We start from the raw sequence: 16,704 nt of genomic DNA, 5'->3' as shown, positions 1-16,704 counted from the left end.
TGCAATAATTACAATAAAAAATAATACGGGAAAACAAATCGCACGTCACAACCAAAATAATAAACAACTACAGACAAATAACTCCCAGTTCTTGAGTTTATTTAATAAGGAAAGGAAAAAAATGTGTGTTGGTTGATTTTTTAAAGAAAGAAGTGAAAAGAATTCCTGGAGTTTTGTTTGAAGAACGGGAACGGAATAAATGGGAATGAAAAGATATACATATTTGCCTTTTTAACTATTTCTGGATCGAAATGGAAAGAAAAAACAAGACTCTAAGTAGTTTGAAATACCAAAGGGCTTCTAGCCCAGCGGTATTTGGTGTTGCCCTCCCTCCTTGAGGTTGAGGGTTCAAGTCCCGTTGTGAACATATGTGGATTCAAGGTGTAGTTTAGGAGTATGTTAGATTTGTCGTATTAAAAAAAATGTGTTAAAAAAAATTCATTGAAGAGCAAGTGTTCGACAGTATTCCTGAACGAATGTTTCCACCTTACAGTTCCTTTGATTTTGACGACTTCAATGGCCTTATTTATTTGAGGCTAATACGAAGTAAAATTAAACGATATGGAATCTTTTTTTTCTGTTTGATTTGACTAAATATATACTCCATACTTACAAACTTAATTTATACTCTTACAAGTTCATAATCTACATAAAACCCTAAACGATTAAATGGGGATCTTTAACAGGAGTGATCTCTATTTGCACCTCAATTTCACCGGTTTCCACATTTCTTAATCGTAGAATCATATCTTGTGTGATTGAATCCTTATTCCATACAATAAAGCTCTCTTCTGCTAGGTGATTATGTTCATCTGGTTCAACTGTCTCAAGTTTAGTACCAACAGCGAGATCATTCAAATCTGTACGCATTTCAAGGCACTCAAGATACGGATTTACATCTACATTTGCTGTCCCTAGGTTATCATCTTCACTAAATGTGTCTTTATCATACACTGTCTGAAACACAACAACATACTTTCATTCATTAACATTAGGGTTATTAAATGTTGGAAAAACCCAAATTAGACATAATAAAATCTTACAAGTTTGATTGGTTCCTTAGGATACTTAATTGCTAGTGTTAAAACATCATTCCAAACAGGATTGCAATCGTCCTTAACCACTTTGGTCTTTGTTTTCTGCATTAAAATTACACATATAAACAATAATCTAAATCACCTAAATCAAAGTGATTTTAATTTTTCATTTAATTTCTATTAAAAAAAATAATTAAAAAAATTAACCTGATGATCCAATGTTGCAACAACGTAAGGATCACTTGTACCACTGGCCCTATCGCGAACAGCCAGATTTGTCCCTTTGTTCACTGTTAGCCTCAAGATTCCCTTTACTTCTTCCATTCAATCTCTGTAATTTTGTTCTTAGTTTTCTTCCCATATGATTATCAAAAATGGTAGAAGTTGCCCAATTTAGGTTTATTAGTTGTTGCTAAATTTAAAAATATAGAGGATCACATAAAATGGTTGATCGATAAAGAACGAGACCTTGTCAAACCCTTCTTGTCATCTACTCCATCAAAAATATATATATATATATATATATATATATATATATATATATATATATATATATATATATATATATATATATATATATTGAATAATATACATGTATTTTATTATAGTTTATGTCGAGGTTACTAAAAATGTATCGTTGGTTTTGGGCTTTAAGCTTTTTAGCAATCTTCCAAAAGTATAACCATCTATATATAAGGCCCTTCTTGTATACCCTATGAATTATTTCGTAATAGTTGTTTGATAATATTCTCAATTGATAGTTCGAATGATAGGAATTATCATTTGAAAATCTATATAATAAAGCGGAAAATAAACTATATATATTTTTTTAAATACAGTTTTCTAAATCTGAGTTCTTGATGAAAACTAAAAAAAATAAAAAATATGCAGGACCACAACAAACTCTTGCACTATGTCATTCAATATATAATTTAACCATAAGTACATAACCACTCTAATATACCCATGAAAGAAAAATGTTAGGTGCAACATGAAGCTTGGACGATAAGCAAAATGTATAAAATATAATCCCTTCGTCAAGATGTTGACAATCTGAAAAATAGCAAATATAAATTTAAATTATCCAAGACAACACAATGTAACAAATATAAATTTAAATCATCATAAAGGTATTGTGTGCCATGGTGAAATACTAGTTGCGTAGCAAGAGTGCAAGATAAGTGGCGCAAATATTTATTAAAAGAAATGGTAAAATCGCACAAACCGAGTGGCCCATGTTAATCGGTTTCATGGGTTATATGGAAAGTCAATCATAAAACATTAGCAATATTTTAGACGTACAAGGTTCAAACTTCGGATCTCCTATGTTGAATTTCACACATCAACCAGTAGGTACCAATAGCATGTCAAAAAACAACGTCGGGGGAATCAAACTCGGGAGCTCCAAGATTATGACTCCATAATAAGGGTGGAAATATAAGTGAACAAACAAGTGGTAAACGAAGTGCATGTGGTACTCAAAGATGTAATCTATCATAACTAAGCAACAACATAAGCTAAATACCTCTACCATATGTGTTTTTCCTATCTAATTTACACCATACATTGTCGCCATATGTGTAACCTAAGTTAGGTCTCTCTCTCTCTCTCTCTCTCTCTCTCTCTCTCTCTCTCTCTCTCTCTCTCTCTCTCTCTCTCTCTCTCTCTCGCGCGCGCGCGAGCGCACATGTAACCCTTTTAATAAAAAAATGTCGTTTCATAGTGGTTTTTTCCGATTTGGGTTTTCCTCTTTGAATCATGATGTTTGTGTGGTTGTTTGATTGCGCTTTTCAGCATTAACATTGATTATTTTATAACAAGTGGTATCATGAGCATTCAAAGATTTGATAGCATACACAAAGATCTGAAAGCATACTTGTTGTTTGGTGGCACTTCTTGAACCCTAAAGACAATTCGTTATTTATATTTTCTTACGAAGTGTAGTTATTTGAAGATCATAGCTATTTGCGGTTTTCTAACCCTAAAAGAGTTTGTTGCCTGATTGTTTCTTGGTCAATCATTCTTCCATTACGGATCGACTTTCTTGGCATTTATTGGTTAGCCGATGTTTTTGTTGTTTCGATCTCTCTTCAAATGGTAAAAGCCAACCTGCATAATCAACTTTCTTGAAGCAAACATAAGCAACTTCTCCTTTCTTGGCCAACTTTAGTACGGATCATTGTTTAAAAAACTTTTTTTATATTCATCCATATGAAACTTTAGTGGTCGTTTATACCAACATCAGCGTTGTTTCTCTATAGGCACGTTATTGGTTCTTTCTTGGCAGCATTGTACTAGCCCATCATCACTTCACTTAAAGCCAAAATAACACGCGGCTTTATTGATTCTCCGTTACCATTTTATTTTCATTATTTTTTGGAGAAAGCTTATAGCACAAAACATCGACATTTTAAAAGCCTTATATCATCGAGTTAATTTCAGCCAATGATGTAAAAAACAAGTTTTTAGTTGAATCGGTCTGGTACCGGTAACTTATAATTAGTTTCTGGATCGACTGTCGAGTCAACTCAGTTTTCAGAATTTTCATCATATATACATATGTAAAAGCAAGAATTTAACGTCCACATGTTCAAACATTAAAAATACACATAATAACAAGTAGTATATAAATCAAAATACATTAAAAAAAACACATAATCTTAAGAGTACGTTAATCCAAATACACCAAAAGAAACATAAGTTATAGTATTAAAACAAAATATAGTTTTAGATGAATACAAATGTATCAAAATCAAACTAAACCACGAATTTTGAGACATTGGAGTGTTAAATGAACCAAACTCATGATCGCTTAGTAAATGAAATTCACTATCAACTTCATCCTCATAAAAATACATTGTTATTTTCTCATCAACACCGGTTCAATAACGGTTTTTATAAAAATCGGATGGTTTGTTCTAGCCCTTAAATAGGCTTAAAATTGGTGCCAGTGGAATTGTTTTCTTTCCCAAGTCCCGATCCAACCAGTTTGACATCTAATTCGACTCGGATTTTAAAACATTGATTTGGACATTCTTAAAACCCAGTTATTTGCAGCCCAAAATAAGCCACTGTGTATTCGTTGTTTTTTAGCCTAATATCATCCTATTTATCAATATTTTCAAAGAAATATTCAGCCACGTTTTTAAGCCCATTATCAATTATTCAAGCCCATTAATCAGTCGAAAAGTGTTTTCTAGTATTTTTCTTTAAGCTACGCTATACAAAAAAAATTCCTGACCTTCATAAATCAATTTCCCTTTCTTTATGTTTGGCGCGCGACAGCTAGCTTATTTTTCGAGTTTTTTATGTTGTTGTGTTTGGCAAGCCAAAAAGTAGCTTATAAGTTAGCGTTTTAAAAAGCTACTTAGACTAGCTTTTTAGGAGCTTTTTTAAAATTTTCCAAATATACCCCTTAATTAATCATAGAAACACATTCTCTTAAATGCCCTTTTATATAATTTTATATATTTCAGCTAGCTTTTTAGCTAGTTTTACCAAACATTATTTTTTATCAGCTAGCTTTTCAGCTATCAGCTAACTTTTTATTTAACAGCTAGCTTTTCAGCTATCAGCTAGCTTTTCAGCTAGTACGCCAAACATATCTTTAAATTGATTTTTGGAACCCATTTAAATCAATTTTTTCTAACGATTGATTTTTGTTGCCCTTATAAATCGATTTTTCTTTAGCCTTTTTAGAGGTTATTTAAAATTACATTTTTCATAGCTAAATTCAAATATAAAGTTATGGTTCTGGATCGTGGCATTATGGTTTACTTTTTGCTAGTGAAGATGATAGATTTTATGGTTCAACCTGATTATGATGATGTGTTGAATTATTTTGAAGAAGATATATGTTTAGAATCATCCACAATTAATGGATTTTCATTGTGTGGTTTGAACTCTTTTGGAGTTTCAGGTTATTATCAATTTTGTTGCTGACTTATAGAGGCTTTCGTGTTTGGGGTGTTGGGATCCTCATCAGTCGATAGTTGAAGAAAATAAAATTGAAGATCGTTTATTCAAGAATTTAATATCTTAAAGTTTTTTCAAGAATTTAATACCGTAAGGTATTTTCAAGACTCAAATACCGAAGAGTATTTTTCAAGCATTATGATACCGAAAGGTATTTGGTCGAAAGACTTTTATGTCGCACGACATTCGGTTTGAAGTTTTTATTTTCTTAATATCTCATTTGTAATTTTGGATAGAGTTTATCTAAACAAAGTATCAGTTTTAGTTTGCATGTACATTCATAGGTATGTTATATGCTATGGTATAAAGTTCATTTTGACATGAGCAATTTGACATTTTTGATGCATAATACTTTAAATGTATTTTTAAAGTACTAGTGATGATCTTGAAGGTTCGTATCCAGTGGTGTTTAAATGATTTTATATCACCATTTTTCTCGTCTATGTCGTTTGAAAGAGTTTAGTCCTTATAGACTTTTGTTAGATTTTGGGTTTAAGAATATCAATAATAACTTGGATAATTCAAGGATTGTGTTTTATATACACTTTCCAAAATCTATGATTTCGACCCTATTATCTGAGGTATCACATAATCTAATTTGGGATAATACAACTTAAATTCCTATTTCTAAGTACTCATGAATATTGCAGCAATCTGCATGCAATGTCCAATCCCTATGGACAATCTACAAACAATTCAGTACAATGTTAATTCACTACTTACTTTCAAAAGTATGAACGACTGTGAAATTTTTGAATAATATTTAAATTACTCAGGGAAGTAAACATGCAAAGTGAAACACAATAATATACTAATTAACTATGGTATCATACCCCTTTAATATAAATAAATCTCTATTATTTAATCACAATAACAATTACGAATTTGTTCATTGTATATTGTTTCGAGTAATCAACTAATCACTTGAATCAAATAACATCAGTCATGCCATGTTATAAACATGACTATTATGCCTCTCAATGGGCCTTCCTTTGTGAACTGATCAATTAGACATTACTCCAATGTTCCTCATTTTACAATACCTAATTCTTATCGTTATCTAAGATTTAGTGGAATTTCATCGTTACATGCATTGACCTTCTTTGATGTCGACGTTCTAATGTCAAAGAGACTGAGCCTTCGATATTAGAGAATGTTCCACTGGAACTTGTTAGCTAGAACAATTCCACGGTTATGAAGTCTCAAATTCAAGGTACACTCCTTGAACACTTCTCTTGTATTAAAGTTTCCAACTCACATGTAGATTTAATAACCATATCTAATTATGGAAACATTTCCATATACCCATATGACCATCAATTCTGACCAAGAATCATCTCAATCTAAAACATGTCACTACGGTCCTTCCCACATAATGTCATACTTCCAACTGTCCACAAACAACCAATCTTCAGTAAAACCTCATAATGTTCTTGAAAGTTGTTTAACAACTTTAATCACACAAAATTCTAATCCTTTTCTAACAATGCTAAAGGAATTTGAAAAATTAGAATAAGTGAATATTATAACATATGTGATTGATCCTATATCCGAAGCATATTGGACTCGACTTATTATCACACGGATTTAATATATGTTTAATTTCTTGCTACAATATTTCTTTATATGGAATAACATGATATTCATATATGTTTTTGACTAAGTTCTATTAAATTATATGAGCTAAACCTTTAGATTCGAAAAAAGTATGAATTCCCTCTCCCCAAGTTTACCATAGCAAACATTTCCTTAGAGACAATGTTTCCCATGAAAATGTTGTCATCACGTAATAACAACATAACAATTATGCTCTTCTATCTTTGACATGTACCTAAAAATCAACTGCACTTCTAGGAATCAATACCCTTTGACTCTAATAGGGAAATACATATTTCTATTATGCGATGCTTCATTAAGTCTCTAACTAGACTTCTCAAGCTTATACACATTTGCTGGATAGTGTATGCGTGTGTTTAAACTCTTCAAGAGTGATAGATATCTATTGAAAGTTCAAACCATTACTTTTCATTCCTCACAATTCGAAATATGAAGAAGGATGCCGTAATCATATTGTGAATTTGAGAATGCAATTAACACAACTAATATACATATTGATCTTTATCAGATCTTTAAAATCTATTAGCGAAAGTATTTCCTCATAATCATTTTCATGAAGTAGAGCGAAATCTTTTGCCACTTAGATTCGAAGGTGCATATGTTCTCATCCATGTAAATCTTTCCTTTTCAACCTACAGTCATACGACTAGGTTTAGGACAAACCAATTTCAAACTTAGTTTACTTTCATGGACTGAACTTTGTTATTCTAAATTTCTTGCTTTCTGGCAACTCAAGACCTACCAGTGCTTCTTTGTAGTTAGCAGCCCACCCATATTGATCAGTGTACTTTCATTGACCAATGCGCTTTACTTTTGCATTTAAATGGAAAACATATAAATCAAAAGTATTGCCAACTTAACTGAAAGTGCACATATATAAGAATGTGTCAACTGGAACAAAATAGGTTTTCAACCTCAGGTTGCGTGCTAGTGATAAGTATTGTTGTTTGACACTTGCAATTTTCAAGATCAATACGACTCCCACCGACTTCTTGACATATGAGCTTTCTCTCAAGGAACATTCCTTAACGAGCTAAATCAAATATTCAAACGTCTATGCGGATTCCCGATAAGAAAACACTTCACATAATTAGACTCAGTTTATCTTTTGTTTCTCGGTCAACAAAAACATCAAAACTCAAATTCAAAATGTGCTAGAGTAAGAAAAGAATGATTACTCCACATATATTACGAGGTGTTATCATTCTTCTTATTTTGGAATGAGTTTGAAGACATGATATAGAGTTACTAGAGCGTAGATCTAAAACTTGATTTGAACAAAGTATGATTCATCTATTATCGAACCATCTGCAACAATTTTCGATTCCTCTTCTTAGTCATACAATTGCACTAAGATGTTCTTTGGGGATCTATTGTGATAGAATTCCATAATTACCAAGATGATCATAAAACATGATACTAAAGTACTCTCCTTTCCTTTTAGATTGGAGAATATTTTATCTTTCTGCCTAATAGATTCTTTTCTTCATTCTACTAGTCTTTGAATCCTTTCAAAAGTATTAGAATTATGTTTAATATTATAAACACAATCATATTCACTGAAGCATCAGTAGATCATGAAGAATAGAGTTATCATCCTTTGTAGTAGATCTGAAGAGTCCATATCAACATGTACTAGATCCATTAGTCGTTCACTTTCCTCACACGAACATGTGAACAATGATTCAGTCATACGTTTTCTATGAAAAGGATTCTCATATATAATTCGAATTGTACGAATCCAAGTATCTGTCCAGTTAGTGATGAGATTTTTTTCACTTTGTCAATTATGACTATACCACAAGCACGATATTATAAGAATCAAATCCACAATTAATATTGCTATTATTAGAAACACACTTATTGATGTCATTGCAAGGAAATATAAAATAAGGAAACCAGATAAACCAAAACTTCAGTTTTATTGACTAAAGATAAAATTGGAACTTGTCCTTCCACTGTATAAAATGAGAAACTATATTTCTAGACATCTCCGAAGAGTAACAACAATCTATTAAAATTATCCTAACTCCTTAGTAGTAGCTCCAAATTCTAACTGTCCAACTATGCGACTAAATTCCATTTCCTACAATCAGATTCAACTCACTTTGCTCAAGATTCCTTCTTTCTTTTAGATCTAACAATACCATCAAAATGTGATCATCATATTATGTATTAAGAGTCTACGAATAGGAATTTATGGAGTTAGATAATGGATGTACCTGAAGTAGAGTCACACGACTTAACTTTACTATCTTTAAGATCCTTCTGGTATTTTGGGTAGCTTCGCTTCCAATGTCCCTTCAATTGGCAGTAGAAATAGATCGACTCATTGGGTTAAACATATGGGATGATCTTAGAATGAGCCTTTATCTTTACCATATGATCAAACGGTTTGACCATGGCCGATCCCTTTCGATTGGGAAGAGAAATCTCTTCTTAATCACCAATTCTACCATTGTTAATGTCCATGGAACTCTTGGGATTGGACCCTATAAGCCTTTCTTCTTCAGTTGAGTTCTTAAGCATTTATGCTTCAACAACTATCAACATTGAGTCAGATCCTGTAACACCCCGAAGTTGAGGTACTTTCAAATTTTGCCCTATGTATTGATAAGTATAGAATTTTAGTCCTTGAGTTCAAGAAAGAGTGCAAAAGGCCAGTTGTAGCATTTTGGTAATTATGGACAAGGAGTAGTACGTTGGGTGTACGTTGTGTATGTTGAGCGTACTAGGGCGGATCCTATTACGCTCGGTGTACACCACGTACGCAGAGCGTACGTAATAAACCACAAAGCTTAATTTTTAGGGTTTGGTCCATATAAAAGCATCATTAACTCTTCATTCTGCATTCCCTATCCAACCTCTAATCTTCATTTCGTTATTTGCAACCCTAAACCCTTGTGTGTGATCCTTTAAGCTCAAAAGTGTGTAATTTTTAGTGCCTTTGAAGCTAGGTGAAGAAAGAAGCATCATCTTGGAAGATCAAGACCTTCTAGATCCAGGAACACCTCACCTTCAAGATCTATTTTGAGGTATAAAGTTATGAACTTGATGATTCTATGCATAAATCTATGTTAGCCATTGAATTTGTGTCCTTTTCGTCCCATCATTTGGTTATTTTGAGAATAAGCTACCCCAATCCATTTAAGCTATTCTTTTAGTTACTTTAGGTGTCTAGAAGCATAAAAATGAAGTCTTGGTCATATCTTTCTTTGCATGCATGTGTTTTCAGGTCTTAATGGGTTAAGTGGTTGAGGTTTTCGATGTTAAGACCTTATTGGCCATGCAAGACCATAAATTTGGGAACTTTATGGTCAAATCGTTATTTGAGACATGGATCTGACTTTCGACGTGGAACTTAGGAGTATTAAACTCTTAATGAGGAAAGGGCTGAATAGGCGCGTACAATGGGCATACCAAGTGGTACGTTGTGCGTACGCGGTCAGCACCCTGTAATCTGGTCAACCAACGAGTACGCCCCGCGTACAAAAGAGTACGCCCAACATACTCGGCTGAGTTGGCTCAGCTGGGTGTTGACTTTACTTTTGACCGTTGACCAAGTTTGGCCAAGGGATTTTTGTAACGCCCGTATTTCGAGGCTAAGCATTAATACGATGATGTAATAGTTAGGGTCAACAAATGTAACTTATTTTGAAGTAATAAAGAGGAATTACTTGAATATTATGTGAATTATGTGCTTATATAGTTGTTTATAAATACATAATAAGTTAAGAATGAAAATAAGCGTCAAAAATAAAATGTTAGATAAACCGAATATCTACGAAGAAAGTTTTAGTGGTCGTGACAAGGATTCCGAAGATATAAAGAACGCCGAAATCCGAGTTATTACGAAGAAGTTATGACATGTCGAAGTTTCGCGACAAAACCAGCACGACGATGGGTGACGTAAAAAGAGAGTTTGCAATAAATGATTTTTTGCCTTAATGATCTAAATTAAAGTCGTAGTATACGTTAAACCGAGAGAGTGCATAAAAAGAACATCCAAATCTGACTTCGTATGAGGAAGTTATAAATTTTCTAAGATTTGGCATAGTAGTGTACAGCCCGGAGTTCGAATTTTAGATTGAGCGATTTTTAGCATACACAACCTAACCGAGAATCGAAGATCTCGTCAATAGGATCTCAACGATAAAAAGATAGATGAAAACGGACGTCGGATGACAAAGTTATGAATTTTTAACGGACTTTTCCTGTCCCGGTCTGTTAAAAATATAACTTTAAAAATAAAATCAAAATTAGCCGACAGAGTCTAAACGAAAGTTGTAGAGTATGTCTCTACCTACGCGTGGATATAAAGAACGTCGAAAACGGAGTTTGTATATGAATGTTACGAATTTTAGAAGTCGAGGGTGTAATTTGCGAAGGATGTCCGAAGGGAACTCCCTGCGTAGAAGGAAGGAACGTCCCGCATTCGGATGCTAGGTCTCGGTTCGGCCACGTCGCTCCATCCGATGAGTGACACGCATTTGTACGAACCTCGGATACCACCCCGATCCTACGCCTAGCGTTCGCATGAGAGCCCTGCGTACGAGGAACGCGCTGCGCTCCTTCGAGGAACGCCCAACGTACTGCGAGGCTCCGTCCTATAAATAGAGATGCGAGGGCATCACATTTCTCACAACTCAAATCCAATTCTTTCTCTCTCTACTCTCTCTCTCTCTAAACCTCCCAAACACGCCCAATCCTAGGAAACCTCCCTAGCATTAGAAGAAAGCCCCGGAGCACCCGAAGGATCCGAGAAAAATAGTTTTTCGGCTCCGAAAGCTCCGCCCCCGCAGAGCCCGGTTTCTAGAAAACCTCTTGGTTTCGTCAAAGGAAATCATATTTTTAAGAAGCGAAGCGCTATCCAAGTTGGAATCACTACCTTATCAAGTGAGTGCATAGCCCCTTTCATGAACATGATTTTGATACAAGTATTAAATTATAGGTTTATGTGAGAAATATTTGATACTGTCTGAAATACGTGTTAAGAGCATATATGATAAATATATGATGATTTAGGATACATAGTAGACCTAAATAAATTAATATGGATATTAGGTAGTGTGACAACCCGGAACTTCTATCTTGTACAATTGATCATTTATATCAATATTAAACTCGATTTTATCACCATTTGACACCGTTTAAGGGTTTAATGGAGCGTTCTAAGCCTCGTACAATCAAAGTTTGGGTTCTAGGTCGAGTAATACCAAGTCATAGTACAACATTCGGGCCATACACTCTCTTGGGAGGAGTGTACGGCCGTACACATGGGTGTGCGGCCGCACACCCACCCCTCAACCGTACACTCACCTTTATATAAGGAGGAGACCCCTTCATTCACTCTTTTTCCCTTTTGGCTGCACACTACTTTCTCTCTCTAGAATCTTCACATAAGGACCCTCTAAAGGCTTCAAAAACGTAAGTATTCTATCATCTAGCTCGTTATACTTGTAAGACTCTTAATCTAAGACCTAAATCATCAAGTTTCATCTTGTTCTTCATCCTTTGAAGGTGTACGGCCGCACACCTTCATAAGGTGGTCGTACACACCTTAAAGACTCTCCAAAGTGAGAGTTTGGCCTCCATCTGCTAGTTAGACTTGGTATTAGCATGGAAACACCTAAAAATCGACATTTTGGGCATGAATGAAGAGTGTACGGCCGCACACCCCTCTGTACGGCCGCACACTCCCTTGTACGACCGCACACGCATCCTCCTGGCCATACACCCACTTTGATGCTCATTTTTGGTTCCAAACTTGCAATAACGCTCAGATTCCGACCTAGAACACTCTTTGGATGCTTGTAGGACCTTGGAAACACCTTAAAACACTCCCCATCATGAGTGTACGGCCGTACACTCATGGGCCGTACACCCATGGCCGTACACACCCAAAGGGTGGCCGTACACCTCCCTCGTTCGATCATATAAGGTCCCAACACTTAGTCAAGCATTGCCAGGTCCTTAGGGTGGTTTCACGTCATGTTTGGTCATGAAATACCCTAATTCTAATACACATATGTGTTACCATATGTTAATAGGATCCACTTGCCTACGAAACACCAGTTGACACTCAGCATCCACACCGATCATACGTTCGAATCCTACATCAAACTGTGAGTTCATACCCCTACGTTTTTCCAAGTTTTTCATGTTTTCAGGGGGGAATACAAGCAAAAGTACAAGGAAACTTGTGCTCAAAATATATTATTTTGTTTAAGATAATCATATTTTCAGTATGCTTTTAACACGGAAAACAGTTTTACCAACCGATTAAGAAATCAACACGTAGATACAGTTTTCCAAACTAGGGTAACGAACTTTTGAATCATATAGTAAAATGTATCATTTTATAAAGGATTCATGTTTATCATAAAGGGATTTTCAGTATTATTACTTGTAAGTTTGTAAGTCTGAGTTGGAGACACCTCCTTGGTAACACCCCCACAGAAACTGGGTGTAGGATTAGCACTTGTAACCAGAATCTCTTGTAGGGAGAACGTGACTATTGTGTATAGATCTATACGGGACTGACTATCCTGCACCTGGCTGCTAGCTACAGTTGGACCGATAAGGCCAAGGGTGACAAAGTCATAAAAAGATATTGCCCCCGCTACGTGCCATATCAAGTCTAAGTACGGTTATGACACTCACAACCTAGATAACAGTAATTTACATTTGTAATAATGAAACAAGTAAACTAATTTCAAAGTAATAATCGATTTGACTACTAATAGTTAGTAGTAATACTCTTAGGATTTTAGTTCATCTCGTATTCTTTAGTTTTATTTATGTAATAAGACTAATACACCTCACCAGGAGCAAATAGGGTTTTTCAAGAAAACTACATCTAACGATATAAGTATGGTAGATACTTGTACACTTCAGACTAGAAACAGATAAACAACCATCAACCTTAAGGAAAATATAGGATTTTCCTGGAACAACTCAACCTTTCATAAACGGACTGGTTAACAAATAACTAATGGATAATCAAACATCTTTCATAAGAAAATATAGGATTTTCTTGGGAAACACTTTTCAAAGACATCAAAGAATCATTTTTACCTAACATTCTTTACATCAGAAAATATAAGGTTTTCAGGAGAAACATAACACATTTTTCGAAACAATAAAGAATAGTTTTCTAAAGCATAAACGCTTATGAACTCACCAGCTTTATGCTGATATTCTTTCAAAACTGCTTGTATTCTCAGGGAATTAGTAGACAGGTACTTCCAGGAGTTCGGAGAAGTCGGAGCGTTAGAGTCACGTCTTTCCATTTTACTTTTGATATGAACAAAACTATCTATTAAACAATGTAAACCTTTTTCGTATATGTATTCAATGTCTGGTTGTGTTTACTATGCTTGCTATGATACAATTGTTGTGATACTACGCATGACGTCACCCGCCCCCGGATGTTTCCGCCGTTATTTCTGACGGTTCGGGGGTGTGACAGATTGGTATCAGAGCTATTGTTTATAGTGAACTAAGTATACCAAACCTTACATGGTATACAACTATAAACACTAAGGGGCTGAAGTGCTCTGAACTAAAAGTATGCTTTTGAAATATAAGTATTTTTACGAAGAGTATACAAGTATACCTACATACCAGAAACAGTATTATAGGTAGAACAAAACAAAAGTATTTGGATGTTGGACACTGCGTGTAAACCTGGGCAGTTATGTAATCATGTCTAGGGTCAATATAGCCTGGTCAACTATATTCATTCGAGACATGACCAACATGTGCTTGGGAGTGACTGTGGGGTTGCAGCAGGCCTAAAACTTACCAAGTATCCATACAACAAGACGTCGATAGAACAAATCAGACAACCTAAAATACTATAGGAGTATTTTACTAGAGTCAAATTCATTGCAGAAATTCACTTCCAAGTGTTACTACTCGTTCCTTTTAGCAATAACTTATTTGCATTGGTAGCTTTTCCTTGTTTATCGCTTAGTAGAACACTCTAGCTATCATAGTGAGATATATATTGCTTCATATCTCTTGATTCGATTCCAGAGGACTTACCATCCTCTTCTTCCTGGTTGTTTCTAGAACAAGATGCCTCCCCGACGAAGGCCCATCAGAAGGAACGACAACACACCACCACCACCGCCACCTCCTCAATTCGATCCTACTATGTTCCAGGCAATTGTTACTGCTGTTGTGGCGGCCGCGATGTCACAGATTAATCTTGGCGGATCTGGCGGGTCGGGAGGTGGTACTCATCCCCAAAATCCTGAAGGGAGTCAAGGGCACCAGAAGGAGTGCTCCTATAAAGACTTCATGACTGCGAAACCCACATCCTTCGACGACAATGGAGGTGTTATTGCCCTGACTCGATGGTTCGAGAAGATCGAGTATATGTTCGAACTTTGTTCCTGTTCTGAAGCCAACAAGGTGAAATTTGCCGCTTGCACTTTCACCAACAGAGCATTGACCTGCTGGAATGGTCGGGTCAAATCTTTAACTCTGCCAATAGCAAATGCTATGGGTTGGGAGAGCTTGAAGGAGCTCATGCTAGCTGAGTACTGCCCACGAGGCGAAATGCAGAAACTGGAGCACGAACTCTGGACCCTAAAGATGAAGGGTTCCGATATTGCTGCCTACACTTCTAGGTTTGAAGACCTAGCACTTCTTTGCCTGAGAATGGTCATCCCAGAGAGCAAGAAGATTGAAAGATATATCTGGGGATTGACGCCCCCAACTCAAGTGAATGTCTTGGCCGCCAGGTCAAACACTTTTGACATCGCCAAGTGTTTGGCACAGACTCTCATAGATCACAGCGTTGATCTCGATAATGTGACAGCCAATCCTGACCCAGCAAAGGGGAGTGGTGAGAAAAGAAAGTTCTGGAAGCAGCGAAAGGGCCAGTCTTCGCAGGAGCCCTCCAAGAAACAACATACGGTGGCAGTTCAAACTGCTACTACTCCTGCCGCTGCTCCTGCAACTCAGGCACCTACCAGTGGATATACTGGTACCCTCCCTTGGTGCAGCAAATGCAGTTATCATCACCACATCCCCGACCCATGCCGTGAAATGCTCTGCAGCAACTGTGGCAAGAAGGGTCACATGGCTCGAAGCTGCAGAACACCAGTCCAACCAACCAATCAGGCCTCTGGAGTAGGTGTCGGTAAAGCCTGTTATGGTTGTGGGGAAGTCGGGCATTTCAGGAGAAACTGCCCCAAGGCAGCAACGACCGACAACACAGGGAAAATACTATCTATGGGGCAAGAGGAGGCAGTTGCTGACCCTACCGTTGTTACGGGTACGTTCCTCCTTGACAACTTTTATGCATGCATTCTTTTCGATTCTGGTGCTGAGAGAAGTTTTGTTAGTCATGCATTCAAACATCTTCTCAAACATAAATCTCAACCCTTAACCGAAACGTTTACCGTAGAGATGGCTAACGGTGAGAAAGAGAGCACTAATGATATAATCCGCGGTTGCACCCTTACCTTAAATGATCATTCTTTTCCCATCGACCTTATGCCAATTTCCATAAAAAGCTTCGATGTCATCATCGGCATGGATTGGTTGAGCCCTAATCGTGCTGATATCCTTTGTTACGAAAAATCCATTCGTTTCAATCTTCCCTCTGGCGAAGCTCTCATGATCTATGTCGATAAACTCAGTTCAAACCTCCGCATCGTTTCGTGTATCAAAGCCCAGAAACTTCTGCGAAAGGAATGTCATGCATTCCTAGCTCATGTCATTAACGAGAAACAGGAAATTAAAGACTTCGAGAGCATCCCCGATGTCTGCAACTTTCCTGATGTCTTTCCCGAAGAGCTTCCGGGAATTCCTCCCGAACGCCAAGTCGAGTTTCGCATCGACTTAATCCCCGGAGCTACCCCCGTGGCTAAATCCCCTTACCGCTTAGCGCCAACAGAAATACAGGAGTTATCTAGTCAGCTCAATGAGCTGCTCAGCAAAGGATTCATCAGACCGAGTTCCTCACCCTGGGGAGCCCCGATCTTGTTCGTGAAAAAGAAGGATGGATCCTTCTGGATGTGTATTGACTATCGTGGACTGAACAAACTCACCGTTAAGA

At 36.3% G+C, this 16,704-nt stretch overlaps 1 protein-coding gene across 1 annotated transcript; it reads right to left on the bottom strand.

Annotated features, from left to right (window-relative positions):
* Positions 1–569: 569 nt before the first annotated feature.
* LOC145109776 (protein C2-DOMAIN ABA-RELATED 7-like) lies at positions 570–1,497 on the bottom strand. The gene is made up of 3 exons (XM_079046939.1): positions 1,245–1,497; positions 1,044–1,139; positions 570–957 (listed from the first exon to the last, which is right to left on the bottom strand). The coding sequence occupies exons 1-3, from the start codon at positions 1,359–1,361 to the stop codon at positions 658–660; spliced, it is 513 nt and encodes a 170-aa protein (XP_078903065.1). The 5' UTR covers positions 1,362–1,497; the 3' UTR covers positions 570–657.
* Positions 1,498–16,704: the final 15,207 nt, after the last annotated feature.

The sequence above is a fragment of the Lactuca virosa genome, chromosome 4 (genome assembly GCF_052849685.1).
Source record: "Lactuca virosa cultivar CGN04683 chromosome 4, Lactuca_virosa_CGN04683_v6, whole genome shotgun sequence".
Taxonomy (NCBI): Eukaryota; Viridiplantae; Streptophyta; class Magnoliopsida; order Asterales; family Asteraceae; genus Lactuca; species Lactuca virosa.
The sequence above is the reverse complement of the archived record's forward strand: the minus strand, read 5'-3'. Positions and strand labels throughout refer to the sequence as shown.